Source organism: Catharus ustulatus, chromosome 8 (genome assembly GCF_009819885.2).
Source record: "Catharus ustulatus isolate bCatUst1 chromosome 8, bCatUst1.pri.v2, whole genome shotgun sequence".
Lineage (NCBI taxonomy): Eukaryota > Metazoa > Chordata > Aves > Passeriformes > Turdidae > Catharus > Catharus ustulatus.
Genome location: NC_046228.1, coordinates 562,677 through 588,343, shown reverse-complemented (window position 1 = coordinate 588,343; position 25,667 = coordinate 562,677). Strand labels below are relative to the sequence as shown.

General features: G+C 54.9%; 1 protein-coding gene across 1 annotated transcript in view; it reads right to left on the bottom strand.

Annotated features, from left to right (window-relative positions):
- Positions 1 to 1,588: 1,588 nt before the first annotated feature.
- Positions 1,589 to 25,667, bottom strand: part of STK32C (serine/threonine kinase 32C) — a 75,049-nt gene continuing 50,970 nt past the window's right edge. The window contains exons 3-12 of the mRNA XM_033066194.2: positions 13,862 to 14,013; positions 11,896 to 12,069; positions 11,428 to 11,465; positions 10,720 to 10,809; positions 9,766 to 9,869; positions 9,570 to 9,686; positions 7,141 to 7,266; positions 6,909 to 7,040; positions 6,330 to 6,397; positions 1,589 to 5,854 (exon numbers count right to left, since the gene is read on the bottom strand). Coding sequence (XP_032922085.1) covers positions 5,746 to 5,854; positions 6,330 to 6,397; positions 6,909 to 7,040; positions 7,141 to 7,266; positions 9,570 to 9,686; positions 9,766 to 9,869; positions 10,720 to 10,809; positions 11,428 to 11,465; positions 11,896 to 12,069; positions 13,862 to 14,013 — 1,110 coding nt within the window. The 3' untranslated portion in view covers positions 1,589 to 5,745. The remainder of the gene's footprint in view (positions 5,855 to 6,329; positions 6,398 to 6,908; positions 7,041 to 7,140; positions 7,267 to 9,569; positions 9,687 to 9,765; positions 9,870 to 10,719; positions 10,810 to 11,427; positions 11,466 to 11,895; positions 12,070 to 13,861; positions 14,014 to 25,667) is intronic.

Genomic DNA, 25,667 nt, shown 5'->3' with positions numbered 1-25,667 from the left:
GGGATGGACCCTCAGTTCTGTGCACAGCATCCTTAGGGCTTGACCCTCAATTCTGTGCACAGGAGTGCTCCTTAGGGATGGACCCTCAATTCTGTGCACAGCATCCTTAGGGATGGACCCTCAATTCTGTGCACAGCATCCCTAGGGCTGGACCCTCAATTCTGTGCACAGGAGTGCTCCTTAGGGATGGACCCTCAATTCTGTGCACAGCATCCTTAGGGCTGGACCCTCAATTCTGTGCACAGCAGAGCTCCTTAGGGATGTGATACAACACCCTGAGGCCTGGCCCTGCTCCCTATATACTCCGCAGAGCTAGCCTGGGGTGCTCTCATGTAGAACAGGATAAGATACTAGAGGCTCTTTTATCCCAGTGATTTCAGTTTATTTCTTGGTCAGCTTCCATGGGGAAAAGCAGGGAACAAAGAGAGCAATCACAAAGGGTCTCGGGATATTTCAAGGGTCCAGAAAGGGGAGGGGGAACTTGGTTTCTTTCTAATAGGATTTCAGATGGTCAGCCCATAGGTTTTACAGGGGTTACAGAGTTACAGGGACATACCATTCTTAAGGCATCAGGGTATAGGGTTACAACAGGGATGGACCCTCAATTCTGTGCACAGGAGTGTTCCTTAAGGATGGACCCTCAATTCTGTACACAGCAAAACTCCTTAGGGATGGACCCTCAAATCCCTGTAGGACACCCGAGCTCCTTAGGGTTGCACCAATGGAATCACATAACCCACACCCCATGGAATCATGTAACTCACACCATATGGAATCACATAACCCACACCCTATGGAATCATGTAACCCACACCCTATGGAATCACGTAACTCACACCCTATGGCATCACATAACCCACACCCTATGGCATCACATAACCCACACCCTATGGAATCACGTAACCCACACCCTATGGCATCACATAACTCGCACCCTATGGAATCACATAACCCACACCCTATGGAATCACATAACCCACACCCTATGGAATCACGTAACCCACACCCTATGGCATCACATAACTCGCACCCTATGGAATCACATAACCCACACCCTATGGAATCACATAACCCACACCCTATGGAATCACGTAACCCACACCCTATGGCATCACATAACTCGCACCCTATGGAATCACATAACCCACACCCTATGGAATCACATAACCCACACCCTATGGAATCACGTAACTCACACCCTATGGAATCACATAACCCACAGCCTATGGAATCACGTAACCCACACCCTATGGCATCACATAACTCACACCCTATGGAATCACATAACCCACACCCTATGGAATCACATAACCCACACCATATGGAATCACATAACCCACACCTTGTGGAATCACCACCAGCAGCTGGCACTGAAAGGGGCCATGGAAACACCTGGATCCAGCTGTTCCCCTTTCAGTGCCTGTTCCTGAGGCATTTCATGGCAGTGGTCTCACAGCTCCCATCCCACCCAGCTCTGGGGTGCCTGGAGTGTCCCACCAGCCCAGATTCCAGAATTCCAGCATCTGGATGTTTCTGTGCTTTCCTGCATCTACAGCTCAATACCCTGGCAATGACACCAAGTCCTTGGCAATGTTAAAAATACACATTTATTACTCCACATGTGCAATGCCTCCTGACAGCATCTGCAAAAACACAACCTTGTCATAACTTAAATATTCTGTGATGTGGTAAAATCATCATGCAAGAAAATTACAGAGATGTATTAACATAAAATACAAAGATATATTTACATATATCTGCACTGAAATAATTTTTAAAAACATCCTCCCAAGGCAGCAGGATTTCAGCACTGTCCAGGATCAAGTCCATATTACTGGTATTTCTGCTATTATTTTATTACTCTTAGACTTTTTGGCAAGCTCTGGAGTAATAGAGAATTGGCAACAGAAGAAACATCAGGACCTGACCTGGCATTTGTCTTCTGTACAAAATTCCCAGTGAAGGCTGTGGAATCCAAAGCCAACACTTAAAAATATGGAACTTTGCAAAACTTCGTAATACAACAGAGATAAGAAAACAACCTCATGGCAAGTGATTAGAGGAGAATAATTTATAGGTGCTGTAGGCTTTTCACAGCAGATAATGGCACACACTGTATAAATCTGTCATACAAAAAAATACAGGTATTTAAATATTTATGTACAGAAAATTCCTGTGTTCTGGCTGTAGCGGAGGCACAGCCCAGAGCTGTTGGTGGCACTTCCCAAGCTGGGCTGTGGGACCTGGGCTGTGGCTCTGTGAGCTTTGCTCAGCAGCAGCAGCCAGGGCACCACCACGGGCACCCAGCCCAGAGCTTTGTCCCCTGTGCACCAGGGACAGGGGACACCCACGGAGAGGCACAGGGAGGAGAGAGGATCCAACCCCCTCCTGTGGCCCTTGGCACAGGAGCCACAAAGATGGGTAGGGGCAGCAGGAGCGAGCTGGGCTCAGCTGGTCCTGGCTCAGCTGGTCCTGGTTCAGCTGGCCCTGGCTCAGCTGGCCCTGGCTCCTTACAGGGACACAGCAATGGGGACACAAGAGGGGCCCAGGCTGGGGCACGGTGGGCAGGAGGCCCCAGAGCCCTGAAAGCCTCCACAGGGGCTGTGACAATGACAGTAACACTGAGCTGTTTCCTACCCCTTGTCCTTTTCCAGCTGCTCTTTCCATGCCTTTCCTTCTCTGAGTGCAGTCCCTGTCACCCTGGCTCTGCTGAGGTTATGCCCAAATGCTGTTTCAGACCAGAACCAAGCACTGCAATGGTGTGGGCACGGGGTGTGTCCCACTCAGCACAGCGATCCCACAGCTCTGTGCCCTGTGCTGCTCTCAGGGCCTCAGGCTCAGCAGGTCCCCAGCACAGCCTGGGATGCACTGCTGGATTCCAGGGGTGCTGCCAGGCAGCCAGGACCTGCCCAGAGTGTTTCCCTGGGAAGGAGCCATTCCCTGACATCCCCCAGAAGCTCTCCTGGTTCCTGCCAGGTGCTGCTCAGCCGCTGTGCATAATGCCCTGGGGAAGAGGGGACAGATCGCTGACAAGGGACAGATGGCTGACAAGGGACAGATGGCTGACACAGAGAGGGTTTGGGCTGAGAAACCCCCGTTTCAGAAACAAGCCAGCTCCTTCCCACACACACCTCAGGGCTTACCTTCTCCTGTCCTAAGGAAAGCAATGAAAACATCAATCACACAGGTCCTGTCACTGCCAACACCTCTCCTGGCCTGGGAGCTTCTGGCTGAGTAGGATGTATCTGACCAGGATCTATCTTCATCACCCATCTGTGGCATGGTTTGGTCAAAAAATCAGTGACTCTCTTTGTCATTCCTATAGCCCAAAATGTTGCCATTATTTACAGGAAGTCGCTAAATAGTGCAATGGAATTAACTGTAAAACCCTATCCACACGGGGGGGGGAGTAAATCACCTGGAATTCCTAACTCCTGGATAAACACACGGCTTGACCCTCACCTGCTGTGCCAGGACAGAGCTGGTGTTCAGCTGAGAGGTGTGGGATGGAGACACAAGGCTGCCCAAGTGGAGAGCAGGGGCTGCTGAGCACAGCAAGGGGCAGAGCAAATGGCCCAGCTGCACACAGAGGTGAGCTCTGCCGGGTGAGGGTGAGCTCTGCCGGGTGAGGGTGAGCCCTGCCAGGTGAGGGTGAGCCCTGCCAGGTGAGGGAAGGCAATCAGGGCTCCTGGTACCCAGCAGAGACTGAAGTGACTGGGGGCAGAGGGCAGGTCCCCCAGCACAGCCTGGTGCCCTCCTGCAGCTGCAGTAGGAGCAGGAGCACACTGTGATTCCAGCCCTCCCTCCCTGCCTGGCCACAGCCCCCCAGCTGTCATTAAGGCAGCTCCTAACGAGCACAGGGTGTGCAGGACCCACGGCTGACACCATAAAAACATCCACAGAACGGGGGCAGAGCTCTGGCTGCCCTCCTGCCCACCCTTAGAGACTGCCATGGAAGCTCCTCTGCACAGCTCCAGCCACACCCTGATCCCCACATAAAACTGTGGGAGACACAGGCACCGTGCTGTGTAAGGTCATTTTGTACCATTCTGCCTTCCTGGTTTATTCCTGGAGACAAAACCCACAGCAAAGCTGCTCCTGGCACAACCTGATCTGTTCAGAACATCTCCACCTTTTCTGCATTGGGAATGCCCAGGAAGGAGGCAAACACTGCAGCTGGGGGGATGGTGACCGTGGTGCCACCACACACCTGGGGCACCAGAGCAGTCTGTGGCACCCAGGGCTCGGGCTCAAACCAAAAACCACCCTGCAGCAGCTTAAACAACTCAAATAGGGAAGGCCCCTGCAGCAGGAAAGGCAAAACCCACCGCTGGAGCACGGGAAGATTTCCTGTCTTATTAAGAAGTTAAGACAGGTATTGGCAAATTATATACAGTACTTGTACTTTACACTGAAAATAAAGTGAATCAAAGGGTGAAATGTGATGTTCCTGTCTTTCAAACCCAAGCAGCCTTGTAAGGCCACTCACTCTGCCTCCAACAGAAGCTCAGCCTGTGACAAGCCGTGTCCTCCAAAGCTGGGCACATGGAGCCAGACCCCCAAACCATCCCCAGCTCCTCACTGCCTGCAGCAGCCACAGCAAGGAGGAAAATATTTTAAATCAATTCTGCAACTCAAATACACACTGAACCATTACCCAGCCCCTGCAGAATCCATGGAGTGCACAGAAAACATTTATTGGCCTTGAATGGGGAAAGGACCTGACAGGTGAGACAGGGCCAAGGAGGTGCCTGGACATCCTTGTGCTGCAGGAGCTGAGCTCTGGAGGCTCCCAGGAGCTGGTGCACAGGGGGTGCCATGCCCAGAGCAGCCTCTGTGAGCAGGGAATGCCAAAGCCAAGCTCACACCAGCTCCCTGCCTTCCTTCCTGCCCTGTGTCTCCCCGTGGGACCAAGCACATGGCTCCTTTCCCTGTGCTCTCACTGCATTAAAAACGAGTAGATCAGCAATCTGACATGAAAACAAAGACTAAATCAGTTATCTCCTCCCCTGACAAGTTGCATAGGTCCTGTCTTCCCCTGGCAGGCAGCCACGGTGCTGGGCTGGCAACCCGTGGCTGGAGAGCAGTCCTGGGCAGCTCTGGGTTCTTCCAGCTCTCAGGGGCAGTCCTGGGGAGCTCTGGGTTCTTCCAGCTCTCAGGGACAGTCCTGGGGAATCCTGGCTGGCTCCAGCTCTAAGAGCAGCTGGACTGGTGATCCATGATCAGGAAGGCAGTCCTGTGGGAATTCTGGCTGGCTCCAGCTCTCAGGGGCAGCTGGACTGGTGATCCATGATCAAGAAGGCAGTCCTGTGGGAATTCTGGCTTGTTCCAGCTCTCAGGGACAGTCCTGGGGAATCCTGGCTGGCTCTAGCTCTAAGAGCAGCTGGACTGGTGATCCATAGCCCAGGAGGGCAGTCCTGGGGAGCTCTGGCTTGTTCCAGCTCTCAGGGGCAGTCCTGGGGAGCTCTGGGTTCTTCCAGCTCTCAGGGACAGTCCTGGGGAATCCTGGCTAGCTCCAGCTCTCAGGGACAGCTGGACTGGTGATCCATGATCAGGAAGGCAGTCCTGTGGGAATTCTGGCTTGTTCCAGCTCTCAGGGACAGTCCTGGGGAATCCTGGCTGGCTCCAGCTCTCAGGAGCTGCCGGCGCTGTCCGGGCCAGGTCGGGTGCTCGGCACACCTGAGGCAGGTGAGGGCAGGTCGGTGCTCGGCACACCTGAGGCAGGTGGGGTGGGCTGGCCCTGGCCTAGCTGCTGGAGGAGCACACGGAGCTGCACATGTGCAGGGGCTCGGGCTCCTCGGGGGGCTCGGGGGCACACACGGCCTCGCTGGGCTGCTCCTGGCCCCTCTTCAGCCTGTGCAGGAGGAAGCAGAGTCACACAGCTGTCCCCAGGCAAACCCCAGGGCTGGGCAGGGAGCCCTGGTGCCACTCACTGCCCTGGAAGCACCCACAGAGAATGAATCTATTGAAATGTGTTAAAGACCTCCCCAGGCACTGAGCCCAACCTTCCTCACCTTCACTTCCCAAAACATCGCCTGCCAAAAGCAGGATGGGTTGAGGAGGTGCCAGGGGGAACGGAGGCAGTGTCACACACACATTAAATCCCAGAAGTCTCTCTACAGCATATTTTATTTAGTGGCAGTTAATAATCCCTGATCTTGCCTCCCTCTGTAGCCAGAACCATTTTTCCTACACCTGAGCTGCTCTGCTGACACCATTCACCTGGGGCTAAGCCAGCAGCAAGGTGCTCCTGGCTGTCAGGCACTGGCACTGGCTCCTAAGGGAAGTCACAGAAAGGAGCATTTTTCCCTAAAAAAATGCACACTCACTTCTCTCTGTTGAAGATGACAAAGTCCTGCTGGATAGCTTCAAGGCATTCCTGGAGATAGTCATTTTCCTGTGGAAGAAAACCAGAACATGCACAGGCAGCCCCATCTGCATCTCCTGGCTGCCTGCAGCCCCCAGCACTCCAGCTGTGCAGGAGCCCCCAACATCTGGAGGCAGCAGGGCTGGCTGCCACGTGCCTTTCATCCACAGCAGCAGTTTTCCATGAAACACAGATCCCACTGTGCCTGACACACACATTTATCCGTGTGTGCTGTGTTTTGGGAGTGCTGTGGCAGCGTGGGGAGAGCCCAGCACAGCCCAGGGGTGGGAATTCCTGCAGGGGCTCTCAGGGAGCTGCTCCTTGTGCCCAGAGCTGTGCAGGGACACAGGCTGAGCACACCAGGCTGCCCAGACCCCTGCTGCTCATTTCACCACTGCGAAAGTTTGGCCAAACCTCCCCAAGAGGAACACGTGGCTGTTGAAACAATGGGTTTTCATCAAAATAACCCCGCAGTAAGAGCTGCAGCACCCGCCCAAATCCAGCCTTTCCCCAGCTGGATGTCACCCCAGGCAGCACATACAGACTGGGAGCTGTCCTTGCTGTTGTCCCTTGACTTGTTCTTGGCGAGCCTCTTCTTCTTCTTGTGCAGGGGCCGCGACTCCAGGATCATCTCCTCCAGCTCGAAGGTGGGGTCGCAGTGCAGGCGGCCCTTCTGTGGGACACAGCAGCCTGAGGCACAGCACAGGGCACAGAGCACTGCCCCACAGCCCTGCTCCCACAGGAGCACCCTGGGCCGGCACACGGCCACTCACGTTGGGGACGAAGCCCGGCTCCACGCGCTTCTCGCACACGTCGCTCCACACCACGGCTGCCAGGTGTGCCGAGGCCTGCATGTGCGCCAGGCACGAGAAACGGTGCTCAGGGTTCACTGTCAGCAGCTGGGGAGGGAAACACCGCTGGTACAGGGCTGGGGAGAGGAGCAGCCCTGCCACAGCAGGAGGGTGAGACAGCCGGCAGTGCCAGCTGCGGGGCTCCAGCCACGCCAAGGAGCCTTTCTGCTGGGAAATGGGGACAGTGCAGGGAACAGTGCAGGGAACAGTGCAGGGAACAGTGCAGGGAACAGTGCAGGGAACAGTGCAGGGAAACGGGGAACAGTGCAGGGAAACGGGGAACTGGAGCTGCGGGGCTCCAGCCATGCCAAGGAGCCTTTCTGCTGGGAAATGGGAACAGTGCAGGGAAATGGGGACAGTGCAGGGAACAGTGCTGGGAACAGGGAACAGTGCTGGGAACAGGGAACTGGAGCTGCAGGGCTCCAGCCACGCCAAGGAGCGTTTCTGCAGGGAAATGGGGACAGTGCAGGGAAATGGGGAACAGTGCTGGGAAACGGGGAACTGCAGCTGCAGGGAACAGGGAACAGTGCTGGGAAATGGGGAACAGTGCTGGGAACACTGCAGGGAAACAGGGAACAGTGCAGGGAACAGTGCAGGGAAACGGGGAACTGCAGCTGCAGGGAACAGGGAACAGTGCTGGGAAATGGGGAACAGTGCTGGGAACACTGCAGGGAAACAGGGAACAGTGCAGGGAACAGTGCAGGGAAACGGGGAACTGCAGCTGCAGGGAACAGGGAACAGTGCTGGGAACAGTGCAGGGAAACAGGGAACTGGAGCTGCAGGGAAACAGGGAACAGTGCAGGGAAATGGGGAACAGTACAGGGAACAGTGCAGGGAACAGGGAACTGCAGCTGCAGGGAACACTGCAGGGAAACAGGGAACGTTGCAGGGAAACGGGGAACAGTGCAAGCAACATTGCAGGGAAGCAGGGAACAGGGAACTGCAGCTGCAGGAAACAGGGAACAGTGCAGGGAGCACTGTGGGGAAATGGGGAGCACTTCAGGAAAACGGGGAACAGTGCAGGGAAATGGGGAACTGCAGCTGCAGGGAACACTGCAGGGAAATGGGGAACAGTGCAGAGAAACGGGGAACAGTGCAGAGAAACGGGGAACAGTGCAGAGAAAAGGGGAACAGTGCAGAGAAAGCCCCTGAGCAGACGTTCTGCAGGCACCCAGCGCCCTGGGGGGACACGGGGGTCCCCTGGCAGCTGCTGGCACAGCCCTGGGGACAGGCTGGGTTCCTGCTGCCCAGCAGATGGCAATGCAAACCCGCGAGTGCGCCTCTGCCAGCAGCCTGCTCCTCATCAAACCGAATCTAATTATGCAAATTACCCCCAGCATTAACTCGTACCAGAGGCACTTCTTTGCTGCCGGCACCGGCTCTATCTTTCCTACAGCAAACTCACCAGCTCCTTTCCAGAGTTCTCAAGCAAGCCAGAGCCAAACCGGGTGTCCCAACGCACCCCAGCTTTCTCCAGCAGCAGCACAGGAAAGCAGCAGAGCATTCCACAGAGCCATTCCTTGTCCCATGTCCCTCCAGCCTTTGTCCCAAAGCCCTTTCCAGCTTCTCCTGGAGCCCCTTTAGGCACTGGAAGGGGCTTTAAGGTCTCTCTAGAGCCTTCTCTTCTCAAGGCTTAACATCCCTGACTCTCCCAGCCTGTCTTCTGTATATTATTATTACTCTTATTATTCATTGTTTATTAATATGCTGATAATTTTCCAGCTAGTCCTGCCTGCACAGTAGCTGCCATCCAACCCAAACCCACCCCAGAAGGACAATTCATCCAACAATTCACCCAGCTCCATCCCAGAAGGACAATTCATCCAACAATCCACACAACAATTCATCCAGCTCCACCCCAGAAGGACAATTCATCCAACAATCCACACAACAATTCATCCAGCTCCAGCCCAGAAGGACAGTTCATCCAACAATTCATCCAACAATTCACCCAGCTCCCGCCCCAAAGGACAATTCACCCAACAATTCACCCAACAATTCACCCAACAATTCACCCAACAATTCACCCAACAATTCACCCAACAATTCACCCAACAATTCACCCAGCTCCAGCCCACAAGAACAATTCATCCAACAATTCACCCAACAATTCATCCAGCTCCATCCCAGAAGGACAGTTCATCCAACAATTCATTTAACTCCCGCTCCAAAGGACAATTCATCCAACAATTCACCTAGCCCCAGCCCAGGACAGTTCACCCAACAATTCACCCAACAATTCACCCAGCTCCACCCCAGAAGGATAATTCACCCAACAATTCCCCCAGCCCAGCCCAGAAGCACAGCTCATCCTGCAGTCCATCCATGTGCAGCCCCAGAGGAGCCCTCACCTTCCTGAGCAGCCCGACCATGTCCTTGGACCAGGCTGAGGAGTACTGCACGCTGACCGTGCTGAAGAGCTGCACCAGGGACTCCACGGGGTTGTTGGAGTGGATGTCGTAGGGCCTCTGGGGACAAGAGCACACAGGTGAGCGGTGTCCCTGCCCTGCTCAGAGCTCAGGGCTGGGGTCAGGGGCTGAGCCCTACCCAGCCCCGCAGCAGCTCGTAGGCCATGATGCCCAGGGACCACCAGTCCACCTCGAAGGAATAGCCCGTGCCGCCGCTCAGGAACGAGTGGAAGATCTCCGGGGCTGAGCAGGAAGGGAAAACACGCACAGGTTAGTTGTGTTCTCTGTTCCATGTTCCATGTCAGTCAGAGCACAGTGCTCAGTGACCTTTCTGCCCAGGGGGAGGCTGTGTGGGCAGGGGAGCAGCAGCAGCAGCAGCAGCAGCCTGTGCCCTGTGCTTATCCTGTGCCCTGTGCTTATCCTGTGCCTGCCCTGACTGGAACTGGAACTGCCACCTGCAGGGACAGCCCTCCCAGCACAGCACAGCACAACCACGGGGCCCCAGAGACACCAGGGGCAAGGCTGGAGCCAGAGAGGGAGAGCAGGGAGGGATGGGGAGGGCAGGGCAGGGTGTGATGCAGAAGACAGGGCAGGGCAGGACAGGGCAGGGCAGGACAGGGCAGGACAGGACAGGGCAGGGCAGGACAGGGCAGGGCAGGACAGGGCAGGAGGGGATGGGGAGGGCAGGGCAGGATGGAGGGGACTGGACAGGATGTGATGCAGAGGGCAGGACAGGACAGGGCAGGAGGGGATGGGGAGGGCAGGACAGGGTGTGATGCAGAGGGCAGAACAGAGCAGGACAGCGTAGGAGGGGATGGGGAGGACAGGAGGGGATGGAAGGGACTGGGCAGGGTGTGATGCAGAGGGCAGGACAGGGCAGGAGGGGATGGAGGGGACTGGACAGGATGTGATGCAGAGGGCAGGACAGGACACGAGGGGATGTGGTGACATGCCAACCACGATGCCTTCACACTGAGAGTTCCCCATCAGGCTCTGCTGAGTGAATTGGGCACAAACACCAATTCCTAAATGAACTGAGTGTGCTGAGCACCCAAAACGTGACAGAGGTACGAGAGCAGCCGTTGTTTCTTACCCATGTATGGCTTGGTCCCAGCCAGTGCTGTCGCTCTTTCACCGTCCCTAATGATGGTTGCAATATTAAAATCTGTTAAATGGGCATGACCTTAAACAAAGACACATTTTAAGAAGGAGTTAATGGCAGTGCAGTGGCAATGCAGAGTCAGAACACATTTGTTTCATCAGCTTCTGCCCTCAGACAGGGCAGGGTCAGGTCCCATGGAATGGCCATAAGAGATCTCAAAGGTTTCCCAGGATTTGGGCTGGCCAGGTGAATAAAGCTGGGAGCTTTGGGTCTTGATTTTGAATCCCCCTTGGAGCCAGCCAGCACTGGCCAAACTGCTCTGGGCAGAAGCTACAGGAGTGACAAAGACCCCAGGGAAGCACTATGACAGAAGCACAGAATGTTTGGGTGGGAAGGGACTCAGGGATCTCTCATTCCAAGCTCCTGCCATGGAGCTCCCACTGGACACGGGTGTCCCAAGCCCTGAAGGCACTGAGCTGCAGTGACCCCAGACTGCCAGGGCTGCAGTGGGGCTGAGCACAGCACGCTGGGTCACAGCTGGGGGATCCTCCCCACGCTGAAAAGCACAGGGATGTTCAGCAAACATCATCCAGGAAAGGCAGAGCAGCTTTTCCCACACTTTCCCCGGGTGAAAAGATGCCCAGAATCTGTCCCTGGAAGGAATGAGGGAGCAAACCACGAGGAGCAGAGTGACCCTACCTTGCTCATCGAGGAGGATGTTGTCTGGTTTTACATCTCTGGGGAAAGAAGGGAGATTACAGCAGATGGAATCTCAGTCACACTAGGGATGAGACTCAGTCACAAAAATCCTGCAATTGTTTATCTATCAAAAATTATGAACAAATGAAACAAAGATATTCTAACATGAGGCAAGCCCTTTATGATGGACTAGAAACACACCTTTCCTGGGCAGCCTGGTGAAAAACTTAGACTTGTTCAGGCCCCATTCCCAAGGAAAAGGAATAACAATACTGGGGATATTTGTGTGAAGCCCTGGATGGCTTTAACACCTGCCCTGAAATGTTCAGCCACCAGTGAAGCATCAGACTCACTCTGAGTGGTGTGGCCAGGACCAGCACGGATAGCATGAGCCACCCCAAGGCCAGCAGGGCAGGGGCCAGCAGGGCAAATCCCAGCAGGACAGGTCCCAGCAGGGCCCTGGGTTACCTGTGGATGATGTGCTGACTCCTCAGGTAGTCCAGGGCCAGGGCCATCTCACAGATGTACAGTTTCACCGTCTCCTCGCTGAACTGCACGTTCTGCTGCAGGTGGTAGCGCAGGTCCCCTCCCAGGAGCAGGTCCACCACCATGAACATGTCCTCCTCATCCTGGAAGGAATACCTGCAGGACAGGACAGGGCTCACAAACCCAGCCAGGCTGCTCCCTCTCCTGATCACACAGCTCCTGGGACACCTGCACACGGCCCCAGTGTGGGCACAGAGCCCCAGAATTGTTTGTGCTGGGAAAGCTCTCCCAGACCAGCGAGTCAAACCATTCCAGCACTGCCCAGGCCACCCCTGCCCATGTCCCCAGCTGCCACAACCACAGGGCTTTCAAACCCCTCCAGGGATGGGGATCCACCACTGCCCTGGGCAGCCCTTTTGGATAGGAAAATTTTCACAAATATCCACCCTGAGCCTCCCCTGCCCAGCCTGAGCTGTTCCCTCTGCTCCTGTCCCTGTCCCTGTCCCCAGATCCCAAATCCCCCCGGTGTCCCCTCCTGGCAGGGACTTGTGCAGAGCCACAAGGGCCCCCTGAGCCTCCTTTTCTCCAGGCTGAGCCCCCCCAGCTCTGTTCCCTGCCCTGGACACCCTCCAGCTCCTCCAGATCCTTGCAGTGATGAGCCCAAAACTGCAGCTTGCACCTTTGCAATCAAGCAAGTCCAGCTCAAGATGCTCACTTGTTTTTTAAATCAATTCCACACTAAGCAGTGCTTCCCTGGAAGAGATGAGTGTCCAGGCAATGTCCCCTGCTCACCCCTCACTGTCCCTGAGCAGCTGGGCCATGTCAGCCCACCAGCACAGAGCTCAGGCTCTGCCAGCCACACACTTCACAGAAACTTCACATTTTCAACTGCAAAAAATCTCATAAAACCTACTTAAAATATCTCAGCCTATCTTGAAGATGAATTGGAAAACACAACTGCTAATTTAACCAGATAAACCAGAAGAAGAGGTTTATATTTACTGTGGAGTAAACCGCCTCTCTAAATCTGCCGTGGGTCCCACGGGAGACTGACAGCAGTGGGGATACACCACAACAAGGCTCATTGTTATATTTGGTGCCTGCAGCTCAGGGAGAGAGTATGTGGGATTGTATAATACTCATGAATCACTCACTTCTGCTCCCATCTTAAATGTAGGATTATTCTAAAACCATGAGCCCAAAGGGTTTGCTACGAGAGCAACTTCTCTCCAGGAATTCATTGCTTGTCAGGAAAAACATTTGCAACTGCTAAGAAACTGGAAAATATCAATATTAACTCAATTGCTATTCTGGAGCAATGGATCAACAAAACAAATGTGACACATCACCCATTTCCATCACTTTGGGTATAAAACTTGCTCAGTTTTCAGAAGTCTCCCCTTCCCTGCGAGCCTGGCACTCATCAGCACTGCTGGGCTGGGAGGGGACCCTTCCCAAGGACAGGTCACCTGGAGGGTCCCAGGGCTGGGCTCACCCCACACTGACCAACAGCCCCAGGACACAATGCTCTGCTTTCTAAAACTGTAAATCAGTTTTTGCTGCAAGATTTGGCAATGAGGTGTCTGAGCCCCAAGGAACGTGTGTGACTGGGGCAGTGAGTGCTGCAAAGCACGGGAGGGATCCTGCTGGGCTCAGGGGTCACTGGGGGTGTAGGGCAGGGACAGAGTGCAGCCTGTGGCACTGGCACTGCCTGGACAGGACACATCTCACAGGCACTGCTGACTCAAGCTGCTTGTTAGATCTCAACCTGATTTTGGGAGTGGTTTTTAAAACCAGACCCTGAAACGTTGCTCAGCAATGAGGACATTTCTGCTGGAGCACACACTATTGTTCACACTAAGTTCACTCTGTGGAGTCACTGTTTGTGGTGGTGTGCTGGAGAGGTTCTGAGAGCCCCATCAGGTGTGTGCTCTGGGGAGCTGCTCACCAGAGGTTCACCAGGAACACGTGCTCGATCTCCTGCAGGATCTCCAGCTCCCTGAAGACGTTGCGCACCTCGTCCCTCTCGATGCACTGCTGCTTGTTCATGTACTTCATGGCGTACATCTTCTCCGTGTCCCTCTTCTGCACGATGCACACCTGGGGCAGGAGGAGACGGGCTCAGGGACAGCTCCACAGCCTCCTCTGCTGCCTGGGGGGCTGAGAGCTGCTGTGCTCAGGGCCTCAGACATCCCTGATCCCCAATCCCTGAGCCCTGATCCCAAATCCCTGATCCCTGAGCCCCAATCCCTGAGTCCTGAGCCCAAATCCCTGAGCCCAAATCCCTGAGCCCCAAACCCTGATCCCAGATCCCTGAGCCCCAAACCATGAGCCCAGATCCCTGATCCAAAATCCCTGAGCCCTGATCTCCAATCCCTGATCCCTGAGCCCAAATCCCTGATCCAAAATCCCTGAGCCCAGATCCCCAATCCCTGAGCCCTGATCCCAAATCCCTGAGCCCTGAGCCCAGATCCCTGAGCCTAGATCCCTGATCCCCAATCCCTGATCTCCTTATCCTCGATCCTTGATCCCCAGGCTGAGGCCCAGCATCCCAGTTCCCAGCTCATCCCAGCTCCCAGTGTATCCCAGCTCCCAGCTCATCCCAGCTCATCCCAGTTCCCAGTGCATCCCAGCTCCCAGCGCATCCCAGCTCATCCCAGTTCCCAGCTCATCCCAGCTCATCCCAGCTCCCAGTGTATCCCAGCTCCCAGCTCATCCCAGCTCATCCCAGTTCCCAGTGCATCCCAGCTCCCAGCGCATCCCAGCTCATCCCAGCTCCCAGTGTATCCCAGTTCCCAGCTCATCCCAGCTCATCCCAGTTCCCAGTGCATCCCAGCTCCCAGCTCATCCCAGCTCATCCCAGTTCCCAGCTCATCCCAGCTCATCCCTGATCATCCCAGCTCCCAGCTCATCGCAGCTCATCCCAGTTCCCAGCTCATCCCAGCTCCCAGTGTATCCCAGCTCCCAGCTCATCCCAGCTCCCAGTGCATCCCAGCTCATCCCAGCTCCCAGCACATCCCAGCTCATCCCAGCGCATCCCATATCATCCCAGTTTCCAGTTCATCCCAGTTCCCAGCACATCCCAGCTCGTCCCAGCTCCCGTGCCCGGCTGGGCAGTGCCCTCCTTTGCTCCATCCCTCGGGCACTGCCGCTGTCTCCAGGGCCCGGTTCTGGCTCCCAGAGCTTTCCCAGGGCAGAGCTTTTCCAACAATTGTGCCGGGAGCACACCGGTGTCAGGAACCCCAGCGCTCCTTCCACCCAGCCTCGCCTCCCGCACATCGCTGTGACCCCTTGGGTGGGCAGAAAGCGGCTGAAATGCACATTTATTTTATTTTATTTCATTCCAACAAAGAGCCCGGAGGCACAGCCGGACCGTGCCCGCACCCCTCCGGCCCGCTAATGACACCTTCATTAGCGAGGGGCTGCTCCGGGAACTGCTAATTAACAGTCACGGGGGCTATTTTTAAATGAACTGACGGCATGTCTACACCTGCCGTAATTATGTGTGCCCCCTGTTAATCACCAGCGCGGTGTAATGAGGAGGAGCTGGGCAGGATCCCAGCGCAAAGCGAAGGGAATTTCTGCGGTGCCGGGGAAGCCTCACAGGTGGGAGCCGCGATGGCTCCGAGCTCTAAAATGTGCCACTAATCAGCATTTACAAGTGCTAATGGTGCTCGGTGTAATATCACTGAGGACACGATGCCGCCAGGAGGTGACAGAATAATGGGTGGTTATCGCTAGCCTGATAGAGCCCCAATTAGCGAGGCACGGGAATTGCCGGGGTTGTTTTCCGTAGAGCTGAAAATCAGCCCTTGCCAGCATTGCCTGCACCCCTCAGAGCTCGCATTGAGGGCACGGCGTGGGCAGAGTGACCCGAGCCCTGTCCGTGCCCGGACCCCTCCGGTGCCCAGCTCCAGCTGCCAGGGACCGCTCAAGGCACAAAACAGAAGGGAAAATCTTCTTCATGCACGCTTAATAATAATAATAAGCGACCTACCACAATGCACGCCACCAGCAGGATCCAGCCCCTGCCTACAGCAGGCTGAATTGGTTGTATGTTCAATAAACAAAAATAACTTTATATTTTATAAATTCTTTGAGCAGCAAAGCCTTACAAATTTTCCTTTAAAGCATGGTCGTTGCTGTAGAACTGCTCTGAAAACAAAGCACTGAGCAACAGTCTCTCCTGATGTCAGTTTATTCCACATTATTGCTGGAAACTCATTAATTTCTAGGTGATTTGTTTTTTAAGTTGTGACTTGCTGTACCTAAATCAGCATTGCATGCTATTCTGATGTCATTTGTCTCCTGCTTCTCCACAGTGAAAATGGGAGCCTAGTATAGTAAATGAGAAAATGATGAAAACTTCATGTACTCTGTACTTGTGATAAACAGTTTTCTGCAATGGAACAGCACAGTTCTGGACACGCTGGAAATGTTTGTTCTCTGATTTCTGGGGGAAAGTGATGTCAGTGGAGAGAGAGACCCTTCCTGCAGCTGAGCCCTGGGGCTGCCCGAGGGCACAGAGAGCCCCAGAGCTGAGGGACAGCAGGGACAGGTGCTGGGTCTGTGCCACAAACACCACCGGGAACTGGTCATGTACTGGTCACACACTGGTCACACACTGGTCACATACTGCTCATGTACTGGTCACACACTGGTCACATACTGGTCACATGCTGGTCACATGCTGCTCACATACTGGTCACATACTGGTTACATACTGGTTACACACTGCTCACATACTGGTCACATCACTGCTCACATACTGGTCATGTACTGCTCACATACTGGTCACACACTGCTCACATACTGGTCACATACTGGTCCCATACTGGTCACACACTGGTAACATACTGGTCACATACTGGTCACATGCTGGTCATGTACTTGTCACATACTGGTCATGTACTGCTCACATACTGGTCACACACTGGTCACATGCTGGTCACATACTGGTCACACACTGGTCACACACTGGTCACATACTGGTCACGTACTGCTCACACACTGGTCACATACTGGTCACATATTGGTCACACACTGCTCACATACTGGTCACATACTGGTCACACACTGGTCACATACTGGTCACACACTGGTCACACACTGGTCACACACTGCTCACATACTGGTCACATACTGGTCACACAATGGTCACATACTGGTCACGTACTGATCACATACTGGTCACACACTGCTCACACACTGCTCACATACTGGTCACGTACTGGTCACACACTGGTCACACACTGGTCACGTACTGGTCACATACTGGTCACATACTGGTCACACACTGGTCACATCAGTGATCACATGCTGGTCACATACTGGTCACACACTGGTCACATACTGGCCACATACTGGTCACATACTGGTCACATACTGGTCACGTACTGGTCACATCACTGGTCACACACTGGTCACGTACTGGTCACATACTGGTCACATCACTGTTCACATACTGGTCACACACTGCTCACACACTGCTCACATACTGGTCAATCACTGCTCACACACTGGTCACATACTGGTCACATACTGTTCACACACTGGTCACATACTGGTCACATACTGATCACGTACTGGTCACACACTGGTCACACACTGGTCACACACTGGTCACACACTGGTCACGTACTGGTCATGTCCCATCACATCCCCAGTCCCATCACATCCCTGGTCCCACCACCTCCCCGGTGCCATCACATCCCTGGTCCCATCACATCCCTGGTCCCACCACCTCCCCGGTGCCATCACATCCCTGGTCCCATCACATCCCCAGTCCCACCACATCCCCAGTCCCATCACATCCCCAGTCCCATCACATCCCTGGTCCCATCACATCCCCAGTCCCATCACATCCCCGGTCCCATCACATCCCCAGTCCCATCACATCCCCAGTCCCATCCCATCCCCAGTCCCATCACATCCCCAGTCCCACCACATCCCCGGTCCCATCCCATCCCCAGTCCCACCACATCCCCAGTCCCATCCCATCCCCAGTCCCATCCCATCCCCAGTCCCATCACATCCCTGGTCCCATCACATCCCCAGTCCCATCACATCCCCAGTCCCACCACATCCCCGGTCCCATCCCATCCCTGGTCCCACCACCTCCCTGCCCTTGGGGTGATGCTCTGGCACTGCTCTGTGCTCTCTGGTGCCGCTCACATCCCACCCCTCCTGTGGGGCTCTAACTCCAGCCAAACCAGCTCCAGGAGCGGTGCTGGCGCTGGGCTCAGCCCTCGGCACCCCTGCCACAGGCAGTGACCATTCCTAAGGAAATTCCTGCCTACAGAAATGCATCAATGTGTTCGTGTCCCCCCAAACTGCCAGCGACACGACACACATCTTTCTCCTTTTTGTGCTTCTCCGTTCATGCGTCTGCTCCCGGGGAAGGAATAAACATCCATTTGGTCACAAGTCAAGAGTGCACTTTTTAAATTAGTCCATTTTCAGGTAATGCAGAGCAAGGCAAGAAGCAGAAATGACTCTGTCCCCATTCTGCACAATGCAGGCACACAAAGGGAATGTTTGGTGCTTGAACATCCCATTAGGAGAAGGGGTGGAACGCAGGAGCCCCGCGAGGCAGAAGGCGGGCAGCAGCTGGCAGGGCATTGCTGGAGACACGGCACAGAAAGCGTTCCAGGAGCCCAGATACCCCAATGAGCAATTCCCAGAGCCCAGATACCCCAAACAGCAATTCCCAGAGCCCAGATACCCCAAACAGCAATTCCCAGAGCCCAGATACCCCAAACAGCAATTCCCAGAGCCCAGATACCCCAAACAGCAACTCCCAGAGCCCAGATATCCCAAACAGCAATTCCCAGAGCCCAGATATCCCAAACTGCAATTCCCAGAGCCCAAATATCCCAATGAGCAATTCCCAGAGCCCAGATATCCCAAACAGCGATTCCCAGAGCCCAGATATCCCAAACAGCGATTCCCAGAGCCCAGACACCCCAAACAGCAACTCCCAGAGCCCAGATACCCCAAACAGCAATTCCCAGAGCCCAGATATCCCAAACATCAATTCCCAGAGCCCAGATAGCCCCATGAGCAATTCCCAGAGCCCAGATACCCCAAACAGCAATTCCCAGAGCCCAGATACCCCAAACAGCAATTCCCAGAGCCCAGATACTCCCATGAGCAATTCCCACAGCCCAAATATCCCAAACTGCAACTCCCAGAGCCCCACATTCCCGAGCACCCCTCCCAGGAGGCTGTGGGCAGCTCCCGTCCCACAGGGAGGGCTGGGGCTGCCACCCACCATTCCAGCCAGGACAGGGGCAGGTGACAGTGACAGGGATAAGAGTGACAACTCCTGTCCTGTCAGTGACAACACCTGCACTGTCCCAGTGACACCTGCACTGTCATAGTGACACTTGCACTGTCATAGTGACACCCACACTGTCACAGTGACAACACCTGCACTGTCACAGTGACACCCACACTGTCACAGTGACACCCGCACTGTCACAGTGACAACACCTGTCCTGTCCCAGTGACACTGCACTGTCACAGTGACAACACCTGCACTGTCATAGTGACACCACCTATCCTGTCACAGTGACAACACCTGTCCTGTCACAGTGGCAACACCCACACTGTCACAGTGACACCTGCACTGCCACAGTGACACTGCACTGTCACAGTGACACCTGTCAGTGACAACACCTGTCCTGTCAGTGACAACACCTGTCCTGTCACAGTGACACCCACACTGTCTCACAGTGATAACACCTGTCCTGTCCCAGTGACACCCACACTATCGCAGTGACACTGCCCTGTCCCAGTGACACCCACACTGTCGCAGTGACACTGCCCTGTCCCAGTGACACTCACACTATCGCAGTGACACTGCCCTGTCACCCACCACACTGACCCCCTGCCCTCCCAGCCTGGCAGCAGTGTGGATTTCTCCCCTGGAAACGCAGCAGTTTTTGCCGTGCTGATCTGAAGGAGCTCACCAGGCTGATATCCCCGCTCAGGTGAGGGCTCACCTGAGATCTGGCAGTGTGTCAGCCTCGGGCTGGCTGTGCAGGCACAGCACGGTGTGCTGGGCTCACACCGAGCCCTGGGGACAGGGTCCTGCAGCTGTTCCATCGTGGGCACACGGAGCACACGGACACCGACCCCTCCCACGGGCACAGGTCACCCAGTGCAGGCACCTGTGACCTGAGGGTGTCACAGCTCTGCACACACCCACAGCTGGCTCAGGGATCTGCCCTGGGCACCTTCTGGGTGGGTTTCCTTTTGAGTTTCTCCTTCTTGAGTTTCTCCTTTGGCTTCTGCCGTGTAAGACAAGACCAATGCCCTGCAGTCCTTGCACTCACAGGCAGTGCTGGCTGCTCAGGGGACACTCCAGTGTCCCAGCCTGGATTTCACTCTGTTTGCAGAGCACAGCCAGGGCTCAGAGTCAGCCAACACTACACACCTACACCAAGCACCTCAATCCCACCCACCCTGGACCGTGGCCAGATGCTGCTCTAGTTTATAAAAATGCTTATTTGCAGTGTTTGCACCTTGCCCACACGTATTGATTTCTGCTCCAGCTTCTGCTGGGTATTTATCCCTCCCTGTTTTCCCCAGTACCTACAGAACTGCCATTTACCAGAAGGGTTGAAATTTGGAATGCAGAGCATTGCCATGGAATTGCCCGTGGCTCCAGAGGCAGCAGCAGCCTGGGGAGTGCGTGGGGACAGAGCTCTGCTGTGGGGGAAGCACAGCAGCCTCGGGGTGGGGAACAGCAGCTCTGAGGAAGAACTAAGCCTTTCATTCTGAAGGACCAGAGGCAGTGAGAAGGCATTTACCATGATGTGAAAACAGCTCGAGCTTTCTTGACAACTGATTCCATTTTTGAACACCAAATTTCACTTTGGAGACAGACTGCAAGGGCAAGGAGGGGCTGGGCAGTTGTGTTCACTGCCCTCCTGAGCTCGCTGAGCACAGAGCAGAGCAGGTGAGAAGGGTTTTACTGCACTGCTGACAGGATATCCTCAACACTGACTTCTAACAGGTTCATCTTTAGCCAAGTTCTCCTCAATGGCTCAGCTCTTGCACCAAGACATCGTTCACCTTTCCCAGGGCTTTCAGCCTTCAGGAAGCGGCTGGAGGGAAATCCCTGTCACCAGCACATCCCCAGGACCCTCTGCTTTGCTCTTGTACCAAGAACTGCAGGCAGATCCTTGCCAATTGTCTATTAAATAAATAAATAAGTAATTTAAACTCTCAGCTGCTGTCAGGAATGCAACAAACAGGGATCACTCTGTTCTGGACATGGCCACAGCTGCACAGGACACAGAACTACTTCCCCTGGCATTCAAATCCATCTTTGTATCCCCCCTGCATTGTGATGGGGCTGCTGACAATTAAAATACAGCCCTTCCCTGGTAATTAGCATCTGTGCAATACTGGTAATCAAAAAGTCCATAATGATTTGTTCTACAATCCTCACAGATATTAAGGATGAAATCAGCTAATCAAATTGTTTTTCAGGCATAGCCAAGAGAGCAAAGCTCAGAGCTGCCTCCCAGGTGTATCTGCAGTGCCACAGGGGTTCATTTGGCACAGAAGCACTGCAGAGCTGGATGGAGCTGTGCTGGAAGCGTCTCCCAGTGCCCCAGGAGCAGCTCCCGACCCCAGGAGGGGCTCCCAGCCCCTGAGGATGCTCCCCCTGCTCAGTGCTGAGCAGAGCTCAGTGCCATGGGCTGCCAGCACGGGAGGCACCCAGCCCCTGCCGAGCTGTGCAGCCCTGCCCATCCCTCAGGGCTGCTCTGGGCAGGCACATCCCTCCAGACCCAGCCTTGGGGAGGGGTCTGCTGTCACCCAGAGGGACCAGTGCACCCAGTCCTGGCCCGGGGCTGCAGCTGCACAGTGACAGTGACAGTGACAGTGACAGTGACAGTGCCACTCACCCCACACCCAGCCAGGACACGGAGCTGGAGCTCTGATCCTGGATAAAACCTTCCTTTGGCTCAGCCAAAACCCCTCACTGATTGCAGCAGCACTCTGTCCTCAGCAGCTCAGAGAGCAGTGTCTGTGCAGGGCTCCTCTCAGCCACTCAAGGATGTGTCTGCAGGACCAGGACATCTCTGCACTGCCCTGGCCCCTCTCCATGGGCAGTGACCCAGCCCAGGGACACCAACAGCACTGCTCAGCCCTTCCTGCAGCTCACAGGAGCACAGACTCACTGAGGGGTCAGGGTGGGAGAGACCCCAAATCCCCCCCAGAGCCACCCAGCCGTGGCAGGGACACCTCCCACTGTCCCCACTGTCCCCACTGTCCCAATGTCCAGCCTGGCCTTGGGCACTGCCAGGGATCCAGGGGCAGCCACAGCAAATCTGGGAATTCCATCCCAGCCAGGAACAATTCCTTCCCCAATCCCATTAAACCCCTGAAGCTGCAGTGGAAGCCAAACAAGTGTGACCCTGAGGAGCCGTGCTCTGAGCACGAGGTTATCAGCTCGACAAATCTGCCTTCACATCCTAAAGTGCTGATTTTGTTTCTGTTTCCAGACACCTTGCCACATTTCACTCCTTAAGATATTTTTCATGGAGCATTACAACTTCAGTTTTTCCCTGCTGGAGAGCTGTGCTTTTCCACAAGATTGATGGACTCGCTTGTCAGAACACCATAAATCATTAAAATCTCTTTTATGCAGCACTGCTGTTTGCTGCAGCCAAGTTGTAACAGCAGCTGATGAAACTTTTATTCACAGCAAGCCTGTTGGTGTTTCCAGGTCGTGTCAACACTTCCACAAAAAATCTCTTTCTCAGTTGCTTGTGCTAGAGCCAAAAAAGTTGTCTGACCCAAAATAACACCTGCTGTTCCCAACAGCATTCAGTGTGCTGTGCATCAGAGGATCACAGAATCCCAGCCTGCTCTGGGTGGGAGGGACCCCAAACCCCCCAGTGCCATGGCAGGGACACCTCCCACTGTCCCCAGTGTCCAGCCCCAGTGTCCAGCCCGGCCTGGGACACTGCCAGGGATCCAGGGGCAGCCACAGCTGCTCTGGGCAATCTCCACAGCTCCGTTCTGCACTCCTGGGAATGTTCGTGTGCTTCTGTGCAGACCCCAGCCCTGACAGGCTCAGTGACCCCTGATCTGTGTCCCCTGGATCTGTGTCCCCTGGATCTGTGTCCCCTGGATCTGTGTCCCCTCTGCTGTGCCCACACCTTGTGCTGCCACAGGGACCCACCTGGGCAGGTGCAGCTGCAGTGGCTCCATGGTTTTGGTTGATTTTTATCTCCAACAGGAGCCTTGTTCTGTCCTGCTCACACAAATGGGACAACCAGCACACTGGAACTGTGTCAGGAAATCTGTCCTCACTGGAGCCCTGCAAACGGGGCTGGGGCATTCCAGCTGGTGTCAGGGAACACTCCCTAATTCCCCTGCAAGGGATCGTGGAAGGGGCTGCAGAATGTCATCCCCAGGGCCTGGATCCTGTGATTTGATGCAGTTTAAGGTGGTTCAGAGGAAGCACTTCCCTGTCCTGGATCCTGTGATTCAATGCAGTTTAAGGTGGTTCAGAGGAAGCACTTCCCTTTAATGCCATGCTGAGACAATAAGGTCCCATCAGACATTAAGCAGATGTTTCTGTAATTGAGTTTGGATAGGGGGGATTATTTCAAGCTCCAAAACACGTGCAGATTTCTTTTCCTCAGGAGAGACACTAATCCAAATAAACAAGGAGGAACTGAAGAAGTGACAGCAGAGAACACTAAAGAACAAAAAGGAAAGAGGAGAGTTTTCCTTTGCTTTTACCTGTCCTGGCTCCCCCTCTCCCCTGCCCAGCAGCCTCACCCCCAGCCAGGCACCCACAGCTGGTGTCCTCACTCAGGGCTGGCACAAAGAGAGATTTGGGATCACCCTTTGCCCAGCCCTGGGCACATCTGTGGGGCATCTGCTGCCCCTGGGCTGTGCTTGCACCGTGGGGACAGCAGCAGGGGAGCCCAGGGGATGCTCTGGGGCTGTCACTGCCACAGAAAGCAGGAGCCCAGGGGATGCTCTGGGGCTGTCACTGCCACAGACACGCTGCCAGGCATCTCCACTCTGTCTGCCTTTCATCACATTCTCAGAGATCTCTGCTGCGCTTCTCTTTTTCAATAATTAAAGCAGAAGGATGAGAAGTCAGACCAGCCTGCAGAGATCCCTGAAGACACTGTGACCCATCTTTCTGCCTTTTGGATGGATGCAGACCTGGCTGCAGCATCTCCTGCAGCTCAGGGCCCTGCACAGAGCACAGCCACAGCTAACCCTGCTGAATTAACTGTGCAGTGTTCCCCTGTGGGCCACACGGTTTTGAGTTATGTCTGACATTTGGAGCTCTCCTCCTTATGGCCATGACTACATTCTGTGAAAGGCAGCTTAAAGAGGCAAAATTATTTTTTATAGCTACATATTTGACAGATATTGGGAACAGAAAGAAATCTAATTACTTCCAATGAAGATTGGAGGGCCTTATTTAATCTCTGAACGTAAATTGATGTTGAAGTTCCCTGACCCAAGGCAAGAACGCTCTGAAAAGCCTCATCCCTCACGGTGATCCAGCTCAGAGCCGGGTGTCCCCAATGTCCTGGTGTGTGCTGGGGCCACAGCACAGCCCCAGGGAGCAGAGCTTGCCCTGTGTGCAGGGAATCAGCACAGGGCTTTGTTCTGAGCCCAGGAACGGGGGATGCTGTGGCTCACCCTCAGCAATCAGTGCCACTGCAGCCAGCTCTGATTGTCCCTCTGGGCTGTGTTTGCCACCAGGGATCAGCCCTGGCAGGGCAGTGTGCAGGGACAGGGACAGGGACAGGGACAGGGACAGGGACGGGGACAGGGCAGGGACAGGGACAGGGACAGGGACAGGGACAGGGACAGGGGCAGGGACAGGGACAGGAGCAGGGACAGGGACAGGGACAGGGACAGGGATGGGGACAGGGACAGGGACAGGGACAGGGACAGGACAGGGACAGGGACAGGGATAGCGATAGGGACAGGGACAGGGACAGGGATGGGACAGGGACAGGACAGGGACAGGGACAGGGATGGGACAGGGACAGGGACAGGGACAGGGACATCCCTGCCAGCTGAGGGCACAGGGCTGGGCTGTGCTGGGCACACAGACACTGCTGATCCTGCTCTCCTCCCTGTCCCTGTCCCTGTCCCCATCCCTGTCCCTGTCCCTGCAGCCACCCTGCCTGGCACACAGGGCTGCCTTCACAAGCTCCTCAAACCTTTCTGGCAAACACCTCTCAATCACCTCAAGTTACCAGGATAAAGAAATGTGCTTTCTGCATCTCCATATTTCCAGGGATGGGACTCCCCTGCCCAGGAACACCCTGAAAATCTCAGAATCTCAGAATGGTTTGGGTTGGAGGGACCCTAAAGCTCACCCTGCCATGGCAGGGACACCTCCCACTGTCCCCAGTGTCCCCAGTGTCCAGCCTGGCCTTGGGCACTGCCAGGGATCCAGGGGCAGCCACAGCAAATCTGGGAATTCCATCCCAACCTCTCTGACAAGCCCAGGGACAGCAGCAGGGGCTCAAATCGAGTTCAGAACTGAGCTGAGCTGAGCTGAGCCCCTGGGGATGCAGCAGCTGCCCAGACCCCTGCCAGGGGCACAGAGGGGGACAGAGGGGACAGAGGGGCACAGAGGGCACAGAGGGGACACAGGGGCACCCAGGGAGAGCAGGGTTTTGCTGTAACTGCACCACCGTGCATGAACAGATAAGGGTTTCATACTGCACTGCCCGTTCTTGAGAGGA